The 25,119-nt window shown below is 42.2% G+C and overlaps 2 protein-coding genes across 2 annotated transcripts; both read right to left on the reverse strand.

Annotated features, from left to right (window-relative positions):
- Positions 1–114: 114 nt before the first annotated feature.
- kri1 (KRI1 homolog) lies at positions 115–8,383 on the reverse strand. Its single transcript, XM_084371237.1, has 18 exons — positions 8,203–8,383; positions 8,000–8,076; positions 7,797–7,899; positions 7,623–7,722; positions 6,544–6,598; positions 6,410–6,459; positions 6,218–6,338; positions 6,024–6,101; positions 5,829–5,938; positions 5,486–5,714; positions 5,196–5,366; positions 3,128–3,203; positions 2,682–2,806; positions 2,406–2,568; positions 2,190–2,320; positions 1,173–1,237; positions 995–1,090; positions 115–898 (listed from the first exon to the last, which is right to left on the reverse strand). Exons 1-18 carry the CDS (start codon positions 8,285–8,287, stop codon positions 391–393), a joined length of 2,343 nt encoding a protein of 780 aa, XP_084227363.1. The 5' UTR covers positions 8,288–8,383; the 3' UTR covers positions 115–390.
- Positions 8,384–12,904: 4,521 nt separating this feature from the next.
- ldlra (low density lipoprotein receptor a) lies at positions 12,905–24,823 on the reverse strand. Its single transcript, XM_084371646.1, has 18 exons — positions 24,609–24,823; positions 21,093–21,218; positions 20,848–20,970; positions 20,334–20,714; positions 20,111–20,233; positions 19,884–20,006; positions 19,620–19,739; positions 19,262–19,387; positions 18,574–18,745; positions 18,262–18,489; positions 18,028–18,146; positions 17,789–17,928; positions 17,478–17,619; positions 16,743–16,880; positions 16,312–16,629; positions 15,723–15,800; positions 15,438–15,601; positions 12,905–15,264 (listed from the first exon to the last, which is right to left on the reverse strand). The coding sequence occupies exons 1-18, from the start codon at positions 24,664–24,666 to the stop codon at positions 15,208–15,210; spliced, it is 2,736 nt and encodes a 911-aa protein (XP_084227772.1). The 5' UTR covers positions 24,667–24,823; the 3' UTR covers positions 12,905–15,207.
- Between the last annotated feature and the right edge of the window lie 296 nt (positions 24,824–25,119).

Here is a 25,119-nt window from a genome sequence, read left to right on the forward strand (position 1 = left end):
TGGGTTAAATTTGGAAATACTCCATAGAAGAAAATGGATGGACAGCTTAATGAACATTAAGCATCTTTTTACTCAAGCCTGGTCCGAAATGACAAGTCTAAAAATGCACAGGGATCAACTTTTAACTGCATGTTTATTACAATTAGTGAAATCTAGAAACGTAGCAGTGAAAAGGTCCAATCCATCTATCCCATAATCTAATTATAAACATAAATTACAGGTAAAAATTAAATGTGTTGCCACCATTTAAACATTTCATTATTTTTGTAATTAAAAAAAAGTAAATGTGAGGCCATCAAATGAAAGTTATATTCTTTATAATGCATTTAATTTTCATTATAATAAAATTTAATGGATTGTTCTGTCGACTGTCATCTCTGAGACGGTGGATCACTCCTTGTTTTTCTGCTTCTCTTTCTTCTCCTGTGCTTTCCGTTTCTGCCTGCCGAGCTGTCTGAAGAACAGTCTCTTGGGATTCAGACCATAGGCCTTCAGTCGCTGCCTGCTGAACTCCCGGCCGCCTATTTTCACCCCGACGCTTCCTGATGCGAGGCGTCCACCTGAATGCCTGTGCTTCTTCTTGGACCATTTTGGCCTCTCAGTCCTGTTTTTCACCTCAACGGTTTTATCTGCCGCGTCCTCTGCAGCAGTAACCTCTGTCTCGGGCTCCTTCTCCTGTCTCATCTTTTTCTTTGGCATCAGAATCTCTTCTTCCTTCTCGTCTCCTGCTGCCTCATCTCCTGCCTCTCTCAGAGCTTGGACGAGTGTCGCTTCTGTTGAGTCTGAAACAGAGGCGGCACCACCGTCCTCTTCTCCGCCTTCATTCTCAGCATTCTTCAGACAATCTCTTCTCTTCTTCCCCAACTTGGTCTTAGAGTCTGTCGCCTCTTGATCTTCCCTGTAGATTAAGTTCAGAGAAATGTCATTACATATTGCTACAGTAATGGTAGATTTATTACCAGGTGTCCAGCATGTTAGTTTGTGAAATACGCACTCAGAATACACAGAGCTCAGGACTTCTTTCTTCTTCCTTATATTCTGGGCTTTGATTTTATAGTTCTTCAAATCACTCGTCTCCTCTTTGTCAGTCCTGAGAGAACAAAGCAAACGATATTAATAACTGAACTGGGACAACAAAACAGGTGAAACAGATGTGAGGACAGAGCCAGTACCTGAACATGCAGGTCTTCTTCAGAGAGCACCAATGGTTGAGCTCCTTATCATCAGCTTTTAAAATCTGAGGGTAGAACCAGAGACTTAATTAGTTCAAGTCAACAAGCCACACTTCTCTTTCTGCAACACATTTGGACCATGTTGTAGACTTTAAGAGCCAGCATGAAATATTTCACACTTGCTTCTGCTTTATCGGTCACTGTGTGGTCTGCTCAGAGAGAAGATTAAAGATGAGATCATTCCCTGGTCAGAGCTCTCCCCGGAGGAAGAGCAATACCAGGTCAGTCACCTCGACACTCATCACTGCAGCATTATCAACCAACATCCAGTCAGCCTGCATTACAGCCATTGTTCTCACTATTTAAAACACAATGCAATTGACTGACTGTTAAGCCCCTCCCCCAACAAAGATGGTCAAATCACAGCTTAGCAACCTAAACCTGGCATGACAGGTCTGTGAAACTGATGATTTTACATTGTTTCTGTGTGCGTAGCATTAGCTACAAATCCTAGCATTAAAAGCTATCTAGATTACTACTAGGGTGACCAGATGAGAATGGGTGAAATTTGGGACAGGGGGAGTTTGCATCCCCATTTTGTTTAAGTGTTAAGGTTTTTTCTGTAGCTACATGGATCATTATTGATGCTGACCTGCTGCCTGGGACATGCAGATTGTGTTTTTGGCAATTGGAATGTGAAAGAACCCTTTACAGAATTATTATTAAAAAAAGAGCCTGCTTGAAACATTAAAAAAATTAAAACTAAAAGGTCAAGAGACAGCCTCTTCAACCAGTTCATAAAGCTAGCATTAGCTCAATTAGCAAGCAAGCTACAGTTGATAAAGATCTGCCGGTGGTTTCAGGCAGCAAAAATAAAAAACCTGTTGACAACGAGAAGTCGTTATCTCTGTCTGAACTCAAGGTTCCATTGTTTCAAGGAATAAAAGCAATTGATGATAATTGGGGCTTAGCAAACAGTCAATTATTTGGAGTTGTTGGAAGAGCTTTCGTTCTCACCTCATCAGTGGATAGGCCGAAGTCGTTGGCCAGGACCTGCCTGTAGCGGAACCTGCAGGGGAGGTCGTCTATGATGTCCTCGTAGTCTAGCTTATAGTACTCATCCAAGTACTGCTCAAAGCTTTTCTCCTCTGAAACACAAACAACGACCATGACGCATTTCTGCCTGTTGGAAGACTCAATATTGTTCTCATCAGGAGGTTTACTAGCACTCACGTGGATCAAACACAGGTTTGTCTTTGGTGATGACCTCCGCAAAGTGAGACTTCTTTCTCTTTTTGCCCATCTGTGGCATGTCTGTTTTCTGCATCTTCTTCCTCTCCTTTTTCTTCTTCTTCTTGGAGGCAGTCTGCTGGTTGGGGTCATAGTCTGCATCCATCTGTTTAAAAAGGAACACTTGCTGTGAGTGAGATTCTCTTTACCAGGACAAAATCAAGTAGAAAACATTAAGCCGGTCTTTGACCAGCTCAGGATAAAAATGAGTTGACTCACAACAAAGCCTTCATCATCACAGTGGGGAGCAGAGGCGTCATACTCCTCTCCATCGTACTCTTCTTCCTCTTCACCGTAGCCCTCCTTCTGTTCCTCTCCGGTCCATGTGTCCCAGTTCCAGTGCTCTGTTAAACACACAAAGCCGTGGCTTACATCTTCAAACTGTATGATACATTACCACAATTAAAATTCCATTAGTACTCTGCAATCTAGCACTAAGAAATGAAACACATGGTATAACAACTGAAAAATTATTATTTCTTCAATTTATCTGTGGATGATTCCTTGCAAACGTCAAGAAGAAACTTTAACTCAAGTGTTGGATATAATATGAATTGTCAGTCAACTCCATCTGCAGCACAGTGGGTGAACGTGGTTGAATTACCGCAACATTCAAATAAAACATGCAGGTTTCAACACTGCTACATCAGGGAACACAGGCTCACCCTCAAGTTCATCATCATCCTCAAACTGAGGCTTCTCCTCTTCTTCTCCTCCGTAGTATTCATCTCCAAAGAATTTCTGCACAAAGGAAGAAAATAAATATTGCTGATGAGTTTAAATACAACTAAAAAAGAAAAAATGGAGACAAAACTTGATTAGGAAGCAGCTCCACGCACACTTCACTGGGGAAAAGTCTAATCAGCCCAACACAGTGCACCTGTGTGAGTTTGGCAGTGTGAGCTGACAGCTGTTTTAAATCAGCTTTAATTAGAGCTGCTCTATTGAAGGTGCCGCCATCAGCGTGTTTTTGTCAACCAACACAAAAGCATGTTCGAACCAGTGACCCAACATGCCTCCCAGACAAACTGGTCTGCACAAGAGCACACAAATTCATGAGATGTCTTATTAGCAAAACTCAATACACCCGTAGTAACTGCCCAAAAAATTAAGTGAAGTATATATGTAGTGTTTAAATTAAAGGAGGAAGACACCTTTCAGTTTTGTTGGTATCATGAGGGTTTGACAGAGCTCTAGTGTAGCGCTGAGTAGCTTACATACTTGGGCGAGCAGGACAAATGCTAAGGTGTCTTGTATGGATCCATGTTTCTGTTAGGGCTGGGCAAAACGATTATTTTTGTAATCGATGAATCTAGCAAATTTTTTTTCGATGCATCGATTAATCTAACGATTAATTTTTCAATTCGATTCTATTCCGATTCGATTCGATTAGCAATTATTTCCCCATAATTTGACCTATATAGCAATTTACATATGCTAATTTATGTATCTCAATGAAAAAACACAAATTTCTTAATTCCAATACATTTTTATTGCTCTTAATTACCAAATTCCAAAATAAAATTCAAGTAATGAATAGCAAGCGGCCTCATGTCTTTCAGCACTTTGAGGTGCTGGTGCATAGCCATCGTGCTTTTATGATAGGCCATTTCCATTTTACAAAGCTGACAAACAACAGAGTTGCTCCCTTTTACTGTAAAATAGTCCCATACCTTCGAACTACGTGTTCTTTTTTTGCTGAGTTCAGCGTCAGCTGACTCAGTAGCCCCATTCACACTGCCATTTGCATGCGGGGATCCTGCGCCAATTCTCGGCATCCGCCTCTGTGTGAAAGCTTCAGATGCGGCGAGGGGTGAAATTTCCCTCCGCCGCCTCTGATGCTCCTCCGGAGGTATCAGAGGCGCATTAATGGCGAACCGAACCAGTGTGAACAGATAAGCCGGCGGCACGGAGTGAGGGCGTGTCGGTCTGATGGTGTTCACTGTGTGATAACTAAACAGGTCCAATAATACTGCAGTTATTCATGGATAAGTGTCTGTCAGCCTGTCGGTCCGACCGACTCTTCGTCACATTTCTGGCCGAAAAACAGCATCTGTCCCCGGCAAAAAACTTTTAACTCACCAAGTGTTTGTCACAGTGAAAAAAATCACCGGGACGGTCAGCCCTCCACCGAGACTTCAGTGAACTTTCCCCCAGAAAACAGCCTCCCTCCCCGGGAGTGAAAGAGTCAGACAGCGTCCTGTTTACTGATGGTGATTATTTAATTATGTAATTTAGAGAAAAACGTAACTTTGTCACTTTCCAGGATGTTTGGTGGGTCAGGATCTCATCACAGCACATTATAACAGCATCCATATGATGATAAACAGTCAGCAGGTACATGTTTAGATTAACAGGTGGACACCGGGGAAACACGTTGAAAAAAAACACACGTCATCACCATGACGTGTACCGTCACGCCTCTTTTGGAGCCGCGGCGCCGGCTTTCTGTGTGAATTACACTCTGGTTCGTCTTTTACGTCGGAGCTGCTTGGCTCTGTGTAAACAACCAACGGCGGAGAATTGGCGAACCGCCGCTGCGGCGATAATACGGTGTCTGTGTGAAAAGTGCTACTGGCGTTGCTGCTACTCGCTGCCACCATTTTTTGTTTTGGTCGGTTGACGCGTCGACGTACAGTTTTTGCGTCGACGTATTTTTTGCGTCGACGTAATCGATGACGTCGACGCGTCGCCCCAGCCCTAGTTTCTGTATTAGGGTGTGTTTGCACCCACCTGCATGAGCTGCTCGTGTTGTTGTGGATCAAAGTCTCCCTCCAGGTCGGCATGACTAAAGGCGAGCTGCTCGTTACCAGTGAGCTCCTGAAGCTTCTTTAGCTTCTCCATGATCTCAGTGCGCTTCAAGTTCTTCAGCTGCTTCAGCTGCTCCCGCTTCTGCTCTTTCTCCTGTAAGAGTTGTTGGGAAAGGCTGTTTTATATAATACCAAACGAATTCAGGCATTTTAGGACTCAGTATGAAATTTAGTCAAGGGCTTGAAAAGATTTTTCTTCTACTTTAAACGCACCTTTTCCTTCCTTTCTTTTACTTCCTCCCTTTTGCGTTTCCTGCGGTCGTCTTTGGAGCGCACAGACGTGGCAATGTTGCGGGGGTAAGTTTTGATCTCCTGGGCATCAGGCTCTTCAAAGCGGAAGTTGTAGCGTCTCTCAAAGTCGTCCTGCCGCTCCAAGAAAGTCTCCCCTTCCTCCTCAGAGTCCTCCACATCATCCTGGACCACCTCGTCATAGGTTGGGATCCTTCATGCATCAAGAGTGTTTGTTGTTGAAATTAAGCTTTACGAATGAATGCGTTACATTTCCTCCACTTTACAGCTCACAAACAAAACTAACATCCACATGAGAGCAACGTACCGTTCATCTTCGTCGTCCTCTTCTCGGTAGCCCTTGTTGAGGAAATAGTCTCTCAGGAAACGCTCCTTCTCATCCAGCTCTGGGTCATTCCAGTAGTCCCGCAGGTATTTCTGTCTCAACGCAGATCACTCTCATTACTAAGCAAGTTAAACAAAGTGTCTTTTTAGCCAAAATGACTTGCTGTCTCACACTCACCATGTCCTTCACCTCCTCCGGACCCTCGAGCTCAGCCTGGCCTTTCAGCCACTCCACAAAGTCTGCCTCTTCTTTATCCTACACAAACACACACACACACACACACACACACAGAAGCAGAGAAGTTTACCCCGATCTGCAACACTTTTGTACATCTGGTTCAAGGTGGGAGGTAACTGGTAACAGTTTCTGACCTTCTCTTCTTGTGTCTTGATCCTCCTGGTCAGCAGCTGTGATTCTCCACTTCCTTCTTCGCCCTTGTCGCCAACGTCGTTGTCATCATCATCGTCGCTGTCCTGGATGAACTTACGGAAGCTGAAGAGAGAGTTTCCATCAATAGTCTGCGAGTTATGCTGCCAGATATCTTCAGATTGTTCGATTCTTACCTTTCCTTCAGCGCCCTCTGCTCCTGAATGTAGCTTGGAGAGGCAGCTCTCTTTGGAAGAAAACAGTAATGATCAATAACGACTTCTGTTACTGGAAAGTGACTCCATCTTCAAGACGGAACTAAATGATCTACCTCCATTCTCCTGGCCTCCTCCTCTTCATCACTGTCGTCATCATCCACATATTTACTGTGAAATAAAGATTAAGAAAGCATTGATACTTTCTCACTTCCACATTTTTAAAACAATACAATCTCTATCAATTATACAGTCTACAGTACTGATAGTACCAAATTATTAAACAGATCTACAATCAGATATTGACATTATTACAACTGTGTTGGTATATGTTTAGTAACTTTCTCTTTGTACCAGCACCATTGTGCAGGTTGTAAATAAAAGAAAAGGAAAAAATTATTTTTGTTTGTTGTCCTGTTTTATGTGCCGAGAAATGTTGTGTCTTTTTGCTATGGTATTGAAAAAAGTATGAAGTATCGTATTCGTATTTTAGTACTAGTACTGTGTTGAAGTTCAACATTCTAGTACTATGTCACCTTTGTACATGTTGTAGTATTAGACAATAAGACAATAGCGGGCTCTATGTGTGCAGGTAAACAATGTGAATGACACATCACTCTAGGTGATATATACGTGACGTATGCTGCCAAAATAAATAAATAGCTGATCTGTAGCTTGTTGGTCGACACCGGCGAGACACATGCAATTGTTGTATATGTATACATATTTTTGTTTCTGTTATTGGTGGTGTTGCTGATGATGTTGTGTAGTGATTATTTATTATCATGTATGTTGTCTCTGTCTCCTACCCAGGGACTGCAGATGTAAATTAACTTATGATAGACAGGGCTGCATTTAGAGCACAATAGTAGACACAGAGGGATATTTTACTACTGTTTAAATGACTAGTTCTGACTGGAGCCAGACCAATATTTCAGTTGGCAAATATTATAGGTCTATCACAGATATGACAGTGTCGGCACAAATGTTGACGGACATGAAAACTTTTTTTAAAAGTTATAACCTAGAAAAAGATTCTTGGGATATATATATATATATATATAAATTCCCACTTAAATTTACTGTGTCACTGCACTGGTGTCATTTTAGACAATAAAGTTTATTGCTAAACTGTAAAACATCCTGTGGCTGTTACATTTCTTTATCACAATATTATGAATGATGGCACCCTCACCCTTCCTTCTCCAGTATGACCTTACGCTCATAGTCCTTGAGATACATGGGCTTTGCTGCTTTCTTCGAGGTTGAAGGCTCATCATCACGGGTGGATGCCTCTGAAAGAGATTTAGATTATTAGGTAATGTCCCACAGTCACTGAAGGCAACACCAATAACTACACTTTAATCACCTTCTGAGTAGAACCTGGCATCTGTCTGGTAGATCTTTGGGTCTTTCTTCTTCAGCAGTGACAAAGTTCTGTAGAAGTCTCTTTCAGTTTCTGGGTCCAGTTCCTGAGAGGGGAAGATGAAAGTGACAACCTGCTGTAACAACTTTACTGAGACACTGTTATGTAGTGATGGGAGTGTAAAGAGAAGAAGCAGCGGTGCTGACCACTTCACTGTCATCAGAGCTGGACTCAGACGACTCGGAACCGCTCTCATCGGCTCGGTCTCCATATCGGTCCTTCACTGCAACACAGGACACACAGATATTAAACACACAAACACCACAGAGTCGTCGGCAGTCGACACTGCCCCACGTTGTGTTGTTAGCCTGCTAGTTTAGCCACCGTTAGCTAACAGTGACACACTTACGTCTCTGCAGCTCTTCTCTCTGTCGGTATTTGTCATATTTCTCCGCGAACCGCGGGTTAATTTTCAGTTCAGACTTGCCTGACATGGTTTCAATGAGCAGTTAGCTTTATGCTACAATTAAAAACTACACGCTACTAAAGGGAAGTCATCCCAGCGGATACATGCGCGTGTGAAGAGCTGAACCACGTGGTTTCCGGTGAAGGTGTCAGAGCCTGAGGTTACACGAGGTGTCCTGCAGAGGGCGCACTGATACTGATTATCACCAGTTAACATCTCATCTTATTTTCAGTTTCACTAATTGAGCCAGGAAGATATTTTGTCTGTGTCAGACAGAAGCAAACCTCTGAGAGATGTTGTTAATTTACTGTTGACACTTTATAATTATCTTCCTCTAAGAAATAGTTATAAAAGTACACTGAAAAAAATTAGTTGCCCTCCTCTTTTATCTTTTTTTTAAAAACCGTTCTTATTATCTACTATGTTTTCATTTATTTGTTCACTTTTTAAAAGTGAACTGTGTAGTTTTGTCAGGGACGGTGGTCGGATATATTTTATATAATATGCAATAAACAACACTGTCCTCTGTCCCTGTCCCTGGGACAATGTTTACACTATGTTGAAATGTTTATTAAAGGAGGGCCTGCAATGTTGTTTACAAACAAATTGTAGGCTAACACATGTAGGTATCATAAACAAGAAAATGTAGAATGGCATGTATAATAGATGTGTTTTGTTGACCAATTAAAGGATCTGCAAATGTAAACAAAACCTTTAATGGACTGCATGAATTTTATTCATCATGTGTTTAGCTTTCATTTTATTGTTTTATTTATTATCCATAACATTTCATTTAATATCTTATCACAATCATCTATGTAATGAGGTATAGTCATTTTTGTTTTAATAGAAGTAGGTATGGATGTAAACATTAACCTACATACAGTACACTGACATTCAAGAATTACACGTTACAAACACCCAAATCTGAATCTTTAATTAAGTTAACTGAGAAATGTAACTTTACAATAAATTAGCAGCCGGCATGCCGCACTGTTTCTGCTTGACTTGACCTTTTCAGCACACCTGCCACCAACAAAAGCACTAACAAAGAATTCTGCTACAATCTTTTCATATTCTCTGCCAAATAACCAAATGAATACATGTCAGCTCACAAGAGATAAGTATCTTAAGTACATTTAACCAAAGCCACTTAAGAATAATGTATTAAAAACATGTCACTGTCATTAATGGTGTCTGTGACCTTCCCCCTATTAACATCAAGTTGTTACTTTGCACAGGGTTAATTATTTCTTTTCCATTTATCTAAAGAAATCTGCCTGCATCTAGTCTAAAGCTGACACAGTGTTTATCAGTTATTGACAAAGTGTCAATAACATGTCCCACAAAGGGTAAATAATATTTCTAATAACTAAACTTAGTGAGACAGGATGCTTTGCCCTCCTCACATTAGGTCATGTGAATGATATGAGGATGTTTACTGGATGTGGGAGGAGCAGAGGACACGAGGCTGTGTGACGGATGAGACTAAACAGTTTGACGTCAGGTCCCATCAGAGCTGGTTGTGGTGAACAGGATGTTTTAGAAAAAGCCACCAGAATTAACCTGATTTGACTGGCGTAACCTATATGATATGTCCCACAACAACATCAATACAGGCCATCAACATCAAATGTCCCCTGAAACAGAAATGTATAACTCATATTTAATCATGTCAGCAGATAAACACAAAGCTTTGACCTGATTCAGGCACTGAATATTGATCATGCACGGATTTGTTGTTAAGTATATGACGGAGACAATATAATAGGATGACATGAGGTGAACAGGTGTACCTCAAGGTTCAGTGTTTGGCCCACGTTTATTAATGATCTGCCGATGACACTGTTGCATACAAACATGTAAATACAGCTGAGCTTACATCTGTAAAGCTAACAAGTGCTATGCTATTGGATAGTGGCTTGTCTCAGTTTGAGTATTGGCAAAAGAAAAAGAATGTGTTTCTAAAAGAAAAAAAAAACCCAAAAACACACAATGCTGCTCATGCTGTTAACATTTTTGTCAAGGGTAAAAATGGGGATGAAGTTAAATATCTTTATGCAATTATGGATGAAAATCATATTTTTCAGAAATATGTCCAGAGTCCACCTCTCTCCATTCATTTAATATCTAATAAAGACATACATTTGCCCCCAAATTATATTTAAAAATCACTTCCTGTTAGAATAATGCATTCTGACACTATAAACTTGTATCCCCTGTGAACTACTTTGATCAAATGGCGCATTGGTCAAACTGTTGTGAGGTGATTAGTGTGTCCCTCCCAACAGAGTCTGGGCCCTCTCACAGTCTGAGCAAAGGTCTGTGCAGGTCCAGGGACTGGACATCCAACTGGTTGGTTTTGTTTATGTAGGATCAGGTGAGCTGTAACGTTGTATCCTCACACTCTGGGAGGTAACATGCCCTTAAACATTAGATGAGATTTATTGGAACCTGCTCAGAAGTTTCCTCAGAACGTATAATGTTGTGAATGATTAATGAAAAAGAAAGAGATGACAAGAGTATCTGTCTTTAGTAAGATGGTAGATTCTTTTTACTATTAGTATTTTAGTTCACTTCAATATCTGAGTATGATCTGGACCTGTAAGAACTTTTTAATTTGCCATTTTTTAATTTCCACTGTCCTAAGTTGGATGATGTGTGATATGTGCCTCTATGTTTTTCCCATATGTGTGTATGAGGACTCTACTGCAAACAAAATCTCCCTCTGGGTACTAATAAAGTAACTTGAACTTGAACTTGGACTTCAAGCTTTCTTCCAAACTGAACACATGAAGAAAGGAGACAACACTCTCGTGACTTAAGCAGCATTTATTCCATTCCTCTGTGGATGTAACTGGACTGATCCAGCCTGAACTTGAACTTTGGGGTCACATTAATGATTGATAATGTTGAGGGAATTAGTTGAAACCTTTCCTTGAAACACAGACATGTTCTACAGTCTGTGCAAACAAAAACAAAGTGTGCACTCACATGTCTATGACTTTTTTTATTGTTATCGGCTCAACACTTCCGCTCTTCTTCAACCTTGATCTTTGCACATGACATACTGAGGGGTTTGACCACAGATCTGCAGGGTCACAAGCTGTTTTCTGTCCACTGATGTTGTTGTGGCTAACTCTTAAAACTACCACAGAACATGGGCTTCAGTGATGCCGGTGACGATGAAAACATAGTTTATTTAAGCTATGGCCACATGATTGTCAATGTAATTCAGTTTTACCTGATCTTAAGAGATGATAACTTGAAGCTCATCAAACTTTTCAAAGTGCAAATCAAAAATTCTTGTTTTCTTGTGTAAAGGAAGTCATAAATAAACACATTACAAACTGCTCATGAATTTATCTAGCTGTGCCTGATTCTTCGGCTCTCTATCTCCTGCTTATAAGAAACAAAGCAGCTCAATACAACTGGCTCATAAAAAAGCACTTGACCTGACAACAATGTTACTCAAGTTGCCTGTGCTCCATGCGGTGTCTTAAACTGTGATCCCACAGTGCTGAGGAAATTCTAAGAAACTGTGGGGTTCTGACTGTGACGACATGACTTTCTAGGAAAAAGGTTTTTTTTTTTTCCTTAGAAGAGCTACAACAGCAGAGCTAGCCCCCCCAAAATACAGAGGAAAAAAAACCTCCCTGCACGTTTTGTGCCATGTCTGCATACCACAGCTGCTGGATGAAAACAGGGGAATATGCTGCTGCTCATTTCCCAAAAACCTCCCAACTGCCACATACCTACACCGACGTCTCAGCCACGCACGATAACAACACGGAGAAGAAAGTTGAGATCATAACACAGAAGTGCCAATAACACAAAAGGCTCATATGATATGATCTTGGAAAGATAATTTTGAGAAATTGCAAATAAATCATCTGTAAACTATTGTTAAAGACAGTGACTCCCAACCAGGGAGCTACCGGAGGGCTAGGCTACCATTTCAGTTATATGAAAAGATTGTAGCTCCGCTTATAAAACTCAATTAAACTCAACCAGCTCAAGTAAAAATATTAATTGGGATGTCATTTAAAAATATATACTGTACACATATTTGTGAAGGAAGACAGCCAAATGATATCACAGATGGACATTGTTAGCTAAAGTAAGAGATTAACAGTTGAAATAGTTAGCTAGGCTTAAATTAAAGGATAAACAATTAAATCAAGTTAAAAGATAAATAGTTAGCTAAAAGTAGTGTAAAACAGTTAAAATAGTTGTAAAAAAGTTGAGCTAAGTTAAAAAGTGAGCAAACTAAAAGGAGCTGATAAACAGTTGAAGTAGACGAGGGAGTTAAGTTTATGGATAAAAAGCAAATAGTTGAAACAGTTAGCTTAAAGTAGGATAGTAGATAAACAATTGAAACAGCTAAAAGGAGTGGATAAACACTAGTTAGCTGAATTAATAGCCTTGATAAAACTGTTGGAATAACAAGCCAAACAATATGCATTTTTTTGATTAATAGTGTAAAAGTTTATAACGAAATATTCAGAATATAGTTGGAAGTTGATGAGTGGTTCTGTTGAAGGGGCTCGAGCTCATTTATTTTGGTTGTAAGGTCAGTTTGGATGTGAGTCTTCAAAAAATGAAGCCAGACTGCAGTGATTCTATAATAAATAGAAGCATTTATTTATGTACAGCAAATTCAAGTTTACAACAAAGACTAAAATGCTGACATTACAAAAAAACAGTAAAGAACAAATATTTACAATTATGAACATTATATTTACACACTTAATCTGCACTGTTAGTTGGTGAAGGTAAAATGACTTTACGTACAGCTTCACTAGCCCTTTTTCTACCTACAAGCCTCTCAGTGGTGATTAACCCACATTGCAATAACGTCTTCGTTAGGTGTAACCTCACCTGCATGTAACACTGCCACATCCCTCATACAATTCACTGTAAACAGGCAGACACACTGAGTTCATTAGCACCAACGAGAAAATGTGGACAAATAAGTTGTGAAAAAGGCACACATTTGTCAGCAAATACAAATAAATGAGCTCAAACAGCCGGTGTGCTTTAAAAAACATGATCGGGCACGTGGCTTTCTTTTGTCAAGAATGCTGGTATAAGGCAAGTTCAAGTTCAGGTCCTAAGGGAGCATGTAAATACACACGTGTCATGGTACAGGGCATTAGACACGGGCCACACGTGTTTGCATCAAAGCTTTTTTGGTCTTTCAGGAATTCCTATGCCCCTCTTTGGGGGGCCCGGGAGGGAAAATTTAAAGATGGCTCTCCAATGCACAGACAGCCGATCACAAATCAGGTGAGGAAGAACTCCGAAACAACAGACAGCTGCTGAAGAGCGCTGTGTTGTGACCATGTGTAACATCTGAGGCTGTCCCAGAATACAGAATAAAGCAAGGCACAAACACAGTGTGCCTCCATTGAGGTTAACTACAGCAGTGTCTTTAGGTCCCTTTGGATGATATCTTATCTGCTCCACCACTGAGGCAACAGCTGGTGTACAACTGAAAATTACTCTCACACACATCATTAGACTTATTGAGGTCACACTTGTTAAACTGGCACATGCAGAATTCTCATTAGCATTACATTCACCTACTGTAGGCTCACATTTAAGTCTGCTCGAGCGTTTTTCTTGGGATAAAAGTCAGGCTCAGATTTTCTTGTTGCCAGTGAACACACAGAAATATACTCACTTGCCTTCGGGTATGATTTACATGATTAGCTAAGCTAAGCTCAGATAACCCGCTGCTGGATGTAAGCTTATTTTTAACGCACAGATATACGAGTGGCCAAGACAGCAAATAAAATGTGATTATCTTCCATGAACAGAAATACAATTCAAAAAAATAATAAACAATGATATTTACAACACTCATGAATTCTACCTTACACAAGTTCAGAAATCAGCAACAGAGCGCTACAGGAATGAGTTAGTATTTTTGTACTTCCTGTTCCCTCGTCTCAAAGTCAATGGGTTTTTTGAATGTTTTTATGGTTAGATGTTTGAAATACAGTCGTTTTGTTCCATGACATAAAATATGTCAGTTCATACTCCACTCATTCATTTTGAAGCTTTAACTTGTCTTGCTAACAAGCAGCTAAATGAACTACAGAGGTTGTTGGGGACATTAAACGTCATACCACCGAACACGGAGACTCATCTACTCGCACGCTTTACTTGCAAACTATTTTATCTCTTGTAAACTTGTAAATCAATCAATTTATAGTAAATTGTGTATAATATAGTGTAGAAGGAAGGTTAGAGGTTGTGATGTTGAAGTCATGCTACTGTTGTCTAGTTTGTTTATAGCCTAACGTTAGCTTTTTACTTCTGTAGATTGTAATCAGGCTTCAAAATTCATAAGAGTGGTGTTCATTTGTGAAGATTATCTTGCTGAACAAAATGTGCATCATCAATTTAGAGTTAATATTCTGCAGTAATCCAAAATCCAACGGAAAATCCCATCGGCTTTTTGTTGAGGGAACCAGGATGATGCTAACTTTCTGTATTAGCAACAAAACAAAACAAAAATGCGTCACCCCTGCAGCACTCTTATAAGTTGTAATAAATGAGCTCACTTGAACTAAAATCATTATGACATTATGAGACATTATGTGGCTTCAACAATGACACAGTTCTCAAGTTATATCATCAGCGTCACAGTTGGGATAACAGAAAAAAAAATATGAGGACTGAGGAATCCATTGTCTGTTGATTTGGTTTGATCTGGTGAGGAGCGAACTGTCATCTGTCAAAAAACATGCAACCTGAAAAATGTTTCCCCCTGGTCTTTTCACTGTAGAGCGCTTGTTTTTCTGTGAGGATATAGTGGTTCAAGCTTGTCCCATATTGGCTCTGACTTCCATATCTTTGTGCTGCGTGAGGTAAAAGTACAAAAGGACGTCCAAGGTAGCTTATCATCGAGGCTCTTCTTTCCACTTTGCCCTACAGTCATCAGTTTTCCGTGAAGGCTGGATTGTCCGCCTCTTCATCCAAGCTGACAACTTGTCTCTGATAGGACGGCAAATAAAAAGGATGTCAGACATGTACTGTAGCCTGTATGTGCTAAATTAAAATAAAATGTATGAAGTTGCTGAAGAAAAACCCCATCAGATTTGCATAGATCAATACTGGTTGATCTCTACGATCTCAGTTAAGTTAGTTGAAGAGACTCTTTGACTCACTTTTGGGTAGGAGTAACCATCAGGGCTGTGGCTCCTCCAAATGTGCACTTGGTCCTCGGTGGTTTTCTGATAGACGGGGTTGTCAAAGTGAATGGTGTTGGTGTTCTTCCTCCTGTAGTTCCTCCATAGCAGCATGCCACCGACAGCCACCAGACAAACGATCGCTACACGGGGAAGACAGAGAGAGAGAGGTGAGGCATGATTTTAACAGACTGATGCTGTTATTATTTCACATAATTTGGGTTTTCTGTGCACTTTAAGCAGCTGACAAAGAAATCAACTCACCCAGAGGTACGACGATGTACAGAGCTATCGGGGTGGTGGAGGCAGTTGTGGGGATAGCTGCAAAACCATGTCGGAAATCTGAAGGAAAGATAAACACAAGATAATGATACATGAAGCTGACCTGCACTATACACACTGTATGTATGTCAGAGCTGAGAGCAATGCACTCCAGGGACTTTAACTCTGCTGGCCTTAAAGAGCTTATTCTGCAAGCATTACTGAAGCGTGTTTTCGCAAACATATTATGCTTACCATACAAACTTTAGACTGATGATAAATGACAGGCTTGTGAGTGTGATAGTAAAACATGTCTTAAATATTGAAATAACTGTCATATGATCATGCAGTTGCAGTTTCTTTCTTTAGTGGTGCCTTCAAGTTATGGTGGAAAAATCAGACATCTAAGACCTGAGAGTAAGCTGACCAGAATGAAACTTTTAAATACAAGAAACTACTGAAGTCACAGGATCATTTTCCCCTTGAACACTTTTATCTTTCTTCACAGGTCAACAGGAATTTAAAGTGGCTGCACACGTTGGCCTTATTTATCTTTATAACACAAAACCATAGTTATGGTTCTTCAACTTGCCTGGAGAGGTGACTGGAGCCTCTGTGGTGGTTTGGTGAATTTCAGGCTTCACAGTCTGTGGTGACTGGATCCTTTGTTGAGGTGTGGTGGTCCTTACAGGAGGCCTTGTGGTGCGTGGCGCTGGCTTGGCCACGGTGCTGGTGATTACGATGGGCACTGTGGTGGTGCGGACCTGTGGCTTAGGTGTAGTGCGGATCTGGGGCTTAGGTGTGGTGCGGATCTGGGGCTTAGGTGTGGTGCTGGCAGGCGCTGGTGGCTGAGGAGGGGGGCCGGTAGCTGGAACCTGAGGCTGCACGGGAGCTGCAGCTGTTGGCACAGCTGGTGAAGTACAAAAACAGAGGAGGATGAGTGAGAGTAAGAAATATGAGCTAATGAAAATATTCTGTTGGATATTGTACTACAGTAAATTTGCTTTTTGGTGAATTACATACCAGGTACACATGTCCTCATGTCCCTGGCTAGCATCATGTTATCTGGACAGACGCAGGTATATTTGGGAGGATATCTACCAACTTGAGGAGCTGCCAGGCACATAAATTCACATCCGGATACCTGGCACCAGTCTCTACCTGCAGTGGAAAAGAGGAGGCTTTACATGTTTTGAAGCCGACATAATCATACTAAAGCAAAGGAGTTCGATGAGCAGATACACACTAATCTCATGTCTGTAGGCCCTACGCTAAATGAAAGCTAATAAGCTTAGCAAGTAGCCAGTGGGAAGTTGGCTTAGCTTGACACAAATATTGGAAGCAGCTACCCTGGTTCTGTCCAATGGTGACACCTACCAGCACCTCTGAAGCTCACTCATTAGCTGGAAACAAAGGGAACCAGCTGTTTCCTTCTGGTTCAAGTCTTTGTGCTAAGCTAAGCTAACTGGCTGCTGGATGTATATTTACTGTACAAACGTTGATACGAGTGGTATCAATCTTCTCACTAAACTCTCGTCAAGAACGCAGATTGGCATATTTCCCATAACTTCAAAAGATTCTTTCAAAGTAAATGATTTGATCTTTAATATTTTGGGCAGATGTTCAATATTTTCAGTGTTTCCCAGTTACAGCCTGGTCTCTGAAACATCTTAGGTTCTGATTTTGATGTGACAATGACAAAAACAAATAAATAATTTTTCAGGATTCTGAACAGTGTGCGACAGTGGCGTCTCTTACCGGCAGGTTGTTTGAGGTTATGGTAGATAATAATGTCTTCTGGTGATGATAGGTGCTCCACCACTGGTGTGATGTCACCACCCGTCAGCCTGTTTGCACTTAGGATGGCATTGTTACTGACGTCTGTCCAGAACACTTTTTCCTGGTAGCACAAAAAACAACCAAGCGTGACCATTTATGAGATTGGAGACAGTAGTAGTAGCATGTGGAAACACTTGTGTTTACACGTGTAGTGAAGGGTTCATGGCATGTTGTATTTGACAGGCTCTGGGTTTATGTGTAACAGAGCTTATCAGGTGGTAAACATCTACCTCAAACACAGTGAGCCCCAGAGGGTGAGCCAGCCTCTGTTCGTCAATGATGAGGGTGCGTCGACCACCGCCCTGCACGTCGATACTGGAGAGGGTGTGCAGCTTAGAGTCCACCCAGTAGAGCCGCTGGTTCAACAGGTCTGGGAAGGAGGCAGAAGGGAGGGTCAACAGGTCAGACCAGAGTGACCACTGACATTCACATGAACAAATTGAAACCAGACATGAATGCTTGAGTTTACCAAGTGTGATCCCATTAGGCCAAACAATGTTGTCAGTGACCAGAGCAGTGCGGTCTCCTCCGTTCAGGCCTGCCTTCTCAATCTTGGCAGGATTCCCCCAGTCTGTCCAGTAAATGAAGCTGAGAGGATAGAGACACATTATCAACAAAAAAATAAAGTACAACACTGAAATCAATGTATTCCTTTAGATTGTACATGATAAAGATTGGCTTTTATTAGCGCTATAAGACTTACTTGCTGTGGGGGTCGACCACAATGCCGCGGGGTTTAGATAAGTCTTGGTGGAAGAGTGTTTTGCGGCGGCTCCCATCAGCAGTTACCACAGAGACGGTGCTGCGAATGCTGTCAGTCCAGTACAGGTTACCATGGATCCAGTCAAAAGCAATGCCTTCAGGAGCATCCATGTCGCTGCTCAAGACCGTGCTGTGATGAGTGGAGTCATCAGCCGAGTCCATCTGAGCTCTGGAGTGAAAGTGAAGAGCTGCTGTCAAGCAGGAGTACAAAGAAATAAAACACTGCTTTCATTCTGACTTCAGTCCTGCTCACCTGTAGATCTTCTTAAGGGAGATGTCTGACCAGTAGATCTCTTTGGTGGCCATGTTCATGTCGAGAGCCACGACGTTCTTCAGACGGGGGATCACTCTGGTGTACTCACTTTTGTCCAAAGTCATCTTCCTGACTTCATGACGGTTGGTGAAGAAAAGGTAGGCTATTGTACCTACACAATCACAGAACAGTAACCCTTTGTTAATTAGTTCATGTAAATGTTTGATTAAAGATCCCCTCCAGACTTGTGTACATACTTGGACTAAATCGTGATTAACAAAAAGAAGAAATGTTCACTTTATTTGATTATCTGCTCTGATAGCTCCCCCAACGTTAGCATTCTCCAGGGGGTGTGAATTTTTCGTTGAGACTGACGAAAAAGTAACATCGTGTGGGAATCCGTGCAAATGTGGCTAGCTAGGCTAACTAGCTTCTACTTTCCGAGTGAAATACAATCTTAAAGTCTTGTTGATGACGGGTCCACTCAAATGTTGAGTGTTGTAAAAAGACCAGAAGCTTTGATACTGTTTCCACAAATATCTCCATAGAAAGTTGAGAAATGATGCACTATAGCTGCAGGTATCCAGCCTTGACCTGACTAATCCACACTTGAAACACATCGATTATTAAACTGTTACATAATAATGCAACGAAGAGTCTGGAAAGATCCCAGAGAGCTGATATTTACCGATGGCCTTGCAGGCTTTGGTTGCCGGGTCGACTTGGTAACCCTCCTCACACTGGCATTTGTAGCTGCCTATCATGTTGATGCAGATCTGGCTGCAGGTGTCTGGGTTGGCACATTCATCGATATCTGATACAAAGAAGAACAAAAATTTAATGAAACGCACCTGACAGTTCAACGAAATGCCGGGTGCTGAGTCATTGAGTCCACAAGAATTACTAGATTTCTTTATCTAGTGGCACAGTCTGTGACATGGAAAAGTTTGCGCCAACGTAAACAGATTGCTTGGCATCTGACTGAAGTTCACTATGGCATTAAATCTGAGAGCGAACATTAAAAAGACAGAGTGGGAGGCTGTTACCTTCACAGCGTTTTGTATCGACCAGGCGAAATCCAGCAGGACACAGGCACTCGTAGCCGATCTTCAGGTCGTTGCAAATATGAGAGCAGCCGCCATTGTTGTACAGGCACTCATTGGAACCTGCGGTGGGAAGAAGAAAAGGTTTACCATCTATTTTTCTGCGGGCATACAGCAGTTTGCATTCTCTAGCTGCAGACACCCTCATTAGATACATAGAGGTAGTAATTAACAAGACAGTTAGAAATGAGAGGCCTCTGCACTCACCACATTCCCTGAGAGGCTCATCTGACCAATCCCTGCAATCACGCTGCTTGTCGCACACCTTCTCCATGCTGATACATTCACCACTCCGGCATTTGAACCTGGTCGGGCCTTCACAGTGGGTTGCTGTGCATGAGACATGGAAATAAAATAATTAGTTATAGACAGAGACGAGGAACTCTGCAATTTGGATGGGCAATCAGGATAGGAAGGGTAGGCGAGATTCGTACCATTGACGCAGCCAGTTTCATCACTCCTGTCCCTGCAGTCATACTGGTGGTTGCACTGGCGGCTTCCATGGATGCAAGTGCCATCACCGCATTCAAACTCATCAGGACGGCAGGTAGGATGAGCTAACAAGTAGAAATTTACAAAAAGTGCAAGAGATGAAGACTTGAAACCAGTGACAGCATGTGATCAACAGAAAAAGAAGCATTGTCCAACCCTTCTTACCACAGTCAGCTTCGTCAGATCGATCGAGGCAGTCAGCTCCTCCGTCACACTTCCAGCTTCCATGGATGCACTCGCCGCTGCCACAGCGGAACTCCAGGGACGAGCACTGATGAGCCACAGGAGTGTCAGGTTTCTGTGTACCGCAGTTCTGGGGCCACTCGTCCGAGCCGTCGGGGCAGTCAACATCACCGTCGCAAGCCCACAGGCGCGGGACGCAAACGGTGTTGTTGCACTGGAAGGATGCGGAGGTGCAGGTGAGGGGCGGACAGGAGGCCTCGTCACTGCCGTCGTCGCAGTCTGCCTCATCGTCGCACACGAAGGAGGACGACACACATTGGCCACTGCTGCAGCGAAACTCATTGTTTGTGCACTGCTTTGGTGCTAAAAGAGAGGAGAGGGTAATCAGAGGCATGAAAGACCAGTACAACACTGGAGCAGGGTGGAAGGGACAAAAGCTGTGTGGTTCTGAGAGAAAAATGAAATAAATCACAAGCCTGTAGTTAACTTGGCTTACCACAGGCCTCTTCATCAGCTCCATTCTCACAGTCAGCTTTCCCATCACATCGCCAGGTGCTCGGTACACATTGGTTAAGGCGGTCTGCACAGCTGAACTCTGTCGGCCTACACGTTTTGGCCACTGGAAGTAAAACACACAAAAAACAGTAAATGAGACCATCATGAGACTGAGGGGATTGTGAGATTGGCATGTATTCAGAGCAATAACAAGTTAATTTTCTCGTTGAGTGACACGATACTCACTGCAGGTACCAGGAAGTTCATCCGTGCCATCTCCACAGTCATCCGTGCCATCACACACCCATCTGGTTGTGATGCATTTCCCATTCCCACACTGGAACTGCTTGGTCCCACATGTTGTCAATGCATCTATGACAGACAGATATAAACACACAGTTCAGCTAAAAGGGTTATTGTTTTAGTTATCATCTATCAAGGGCCGATACAGGAAGGCTCCCCATAAACAAAGACTAGCTACTAATGAAAATCAGTGGAGTCACAGAGTGTAATAATCTGCAGAACGCTATTAAACAAGAGTCTACAGCCATGCTAGTGGCTCTGTGGAACTGTGAGTATAGCAGTGCTTTGAGCTAATTGCTAACACTAGCATGGCCACATGCACACAGTGAAAATGCTAACATGCTTATGTTCAGCAGCTATAATGTTCACTATGATGAAGGATATTAAGTTATCAAGTTTGGACAAATTTAGGTTTGGACCCGATGATGAGGCTAACACAAGTTCTGGGCTCACTCAAGTTCTAACAGTTCATCCCCTGGAGATCATGAATATCTGAACCAGATTTAATGGAAATCCATCCAAAAGTTATTACCACATTTTACTCAAACGCACAAATATAACCTTAATGTTGGCACTATAGATCACCAGAGTCTGTACGATTCATCCTCTGGCGATCATGAATGTCTGTACAAGATTTAATGGCAGTCTATCCAACAGTTGTTGAGATATTTCAGTTGGGACCAGAAATATTTCTGTTGTCAACACTTTTTTCAGAGCTGAAATATTATTGCCTCATTACAGAAATCATAGATAACTTACAGACACTTTTAGTTCACTTGTGCCTCCCTAGTTGGGTTTTATTACAGTATGGGAGGAGCTATGTCTTCAGCCATAGTAAAGATAGTGATAAATCTGCTGCCAGAGTAGAAAGGGGCTGGGAGGAAATGACTCTGGCATGACACACACATGAACAAACACACACGTGCCTGTTGGTACTTGTTTGAACAGGGTAGATAAGTAGTTAAACCACGAGTCAAACAGGGATACGTTTGTATGTACGTAAGCAATCCAGGCTGCTTTTATCAGGGAGCTGCTGATAGACCAGGTTCATAATCATAATATAAATCTCATTTCCGGTGTATATGATTCCAACTGGCAGATATTCATATGCTGAAGACACAGAGTCGCCCTCCCAACCCCCATCTTTAATGGACCCAATGAAGCCACTGAACTGGAAGCACCAATTAGACTGTACATCAGAGACACAGCACTTCATGAAAAGGTACTAGAGGCCATTCCTCCCTCTGGCCCCGGGGGCTCCAAAACCCCGTATGGCCACCTGTTTCTGAAAGGGGGGCAGAGGGAGGTATTTACCACCAGCAGCTCAGCATTTATAACAAATGCAAGATTAGCTTTTTACCAAGAAACTAAATATTAATGTGTAAGTATTCACATTTTTAAAAGTTTGTGTCCAATAAGAACAGCTGGGAAGAAGACAAATAGTAAATTATGCATGTTGTAAATCATAACAGTTTCTTGGTAAAGTCAAACATCTGGTGCCGTCAGTCACGCTTGATGTTTCAGCAGTAGTTGAACAAGGAAAGGTTTTATTACTCCAAGCTTCAGCAGGTCAAGGAAATGTTTTTTGCCACCGTCCTGGTGTTTGATATGACTCTGAACGGCCGCAACTGCATTGTTATGGCTGTGAAGTAAATCTACTACTGACAGTTAAGATAATCATTTCCTTATGACTCCGAGTAAAAGGTGGATTATTGCCTTGGCCATAAAGACGGTCATCTGTTTCATGTCCTCCTTAATACAGTACAGTGGATTTCAAACATTTCCATGATTGTGTGAGAGAGAAGGAGGTGACCTCAAACAAACAGTGATAACAACATGGTGGAAGTCTTCATTCCCCGAAACCTCTGACGCGTTACCCAAAAACCAAGTTCACCTTGTCTATATATTTACTTAATGGGCTTAAAGTTCAGACCTTGGAAGACAAACTGGACCGAATGGCAGCGTTATTGATTGTGTGCAAATCAGCGCTGGGGAAAAAACTAAAGTGCTCATGTTTGTTGCCCACCGGACGTCTGGTGTGTTTAATTGATTGGACACTGCTCGCTGGTCTTTTAAACATTTCAGAACAACAAATTTGAAAATAATGCTTACAGTCAAATTCATCTTTAACTTTGTTCCTTGTGTGTTTGTATCTTTTTTTAGCAGGTCTGTAACTGTAAACAGATTCAATTAAATACAATTAAAGGTGCAATATGGAAGATTTTAGTTGAAAACAGAATGTGAAGAAATAACAGTTTTTCACATTATGACATCTATGTATTGTGTTAGGGTTAGCCCCCACCTGCCCTGGTCCAAAGCTCCTGTGCTCGCAGTGTCAACACCAACACGTCCCTAGCTGCACAGCTAACTGAGCTAACTAGCTAACAGCAGTTACAGTTAGCAGCATTAAGTGGTTACTCTGGTGATACCCTGCCCCCTGTATGTATTGAATATGAATTTCTTACATATTGCACCTTTAATTAATTTATCTGATTTACGGCAGTGGGAAATCAGCCTCAGGGTGAATTACTGGCACTTATTGCAACACCCCTGGGTGACAGGCAACTATTTCACACCAAAGGGCGACAGAAGCATCTCAATACATCTGTGACTGGTGGTGAAATGTGGACGGGTGACAACCAGTTCCAACATGTTTCGGCACACACCATTTCCCAGAACCAACATACTGGGAACAGGTCTGACGGTGACTTTCCCATCAGACGACCAAAACTGAAGGAATGCAACACAATGTGTGCGTTTGTGTTGAAGGGCCTCCACTCATTTTCACAATAAAGGGCGTTTCAGGTGAGGGGGGGGGCAAAGCCTCTTGTAAAGCGGCTGCATATTGCATCATGTGAGAAGTCTACAGTGCACATGCAGATCCAGAGGGACAGATCTCTCCTACTGAGATTTAAAAAATGCGAGTGGCGCCAACTCCCACATTATGAATGGCATTAAACCGGCTTTTCAGAAACCCCGCTTGACATCTCTGCACAGACTGTATTCACACTGCTCGCAGCTCATTGGCTGGAGGAGCAGAGCGCCAGTGAATGAAACAGCACCAAACATGCGGCTTCATTCAAACACAGGATGGAAACAAAGTAAAAACGGTACACACATGCTGACTGATGGACGGAGGAGCTTAAAAAGGTTTAATTACGAGGATGAGTGGAGGTGAAACACTGTGGAGGAGATGGAGAGATGTGACCTACATTCAGTGAATAATTGCGCCCTCCCCCCATCACCTTGCATCCGGTGCTGTCAGAGGAGTGGGCAATTTAAACCCACACGGACTGAATACATGTCCAAAATATGATTTATAATTTTATTTAAATATGTATTTCTATCACACAACATCAGCATGAAGCACTGCATTTGTTTTGTATACATCTGATTAACCCAGGTGGCAGGTAGAGCTAATTAAAGACGTCATTAATGAAGTTAAAATGAAGGACTTACTTGTGTGAACGAGGCAGCAGAGGAGGACCAACGCTGACGCGTAACGCGGCGGTCCCATGGTTGTTCAGACGCACCAGGAGCCTGTCAGAGTCTGTGTGACTTCTTCTTATTACACTGTCAGTGGTGTGAAGGCTGTGTGTCACTGCACCAGAGAAACCAGAGGATCCAGTCGTCGCTGCGCTGTGATGGAGATGTTTCTGCTGGATGATGTGAGGAGGGATGCTCTGCACACTGTAATGTTTGACAACAACATCAGACCCATTTCAATGTGGTCCAGAGGTGGGTGGGACCGAGAGGGGCCCAAGGGGGGGAAGGCGGGCTCTGGAGTGGTGTGATTTCTGAGGCAAACAGCCTCAACAATTGGGAGGCGGAGCTTCATCTTACTACGAGTTAACCCTTTCAGCGAGGAGGGACGCCCACCATCAATGTCTGGATGCACCGGTGGAGTTTCATCCCCTGGAGGTGAACTCTAGCTTTACTGCAATGCATGCGTGACAGGGGCGGAGACAGG

Source organism: Pagrus pagrus (genome assembly GCF_965226575.1).
Source record: "Pagrus pagrus genome assembly, chromosome: 13".
Taxonomy (NCBI): Eukaryota; Metazoa; Chordata; class Actinopteri; order Spariformes; family Sparidae; genus Pagrus; species Pagrus pagrus.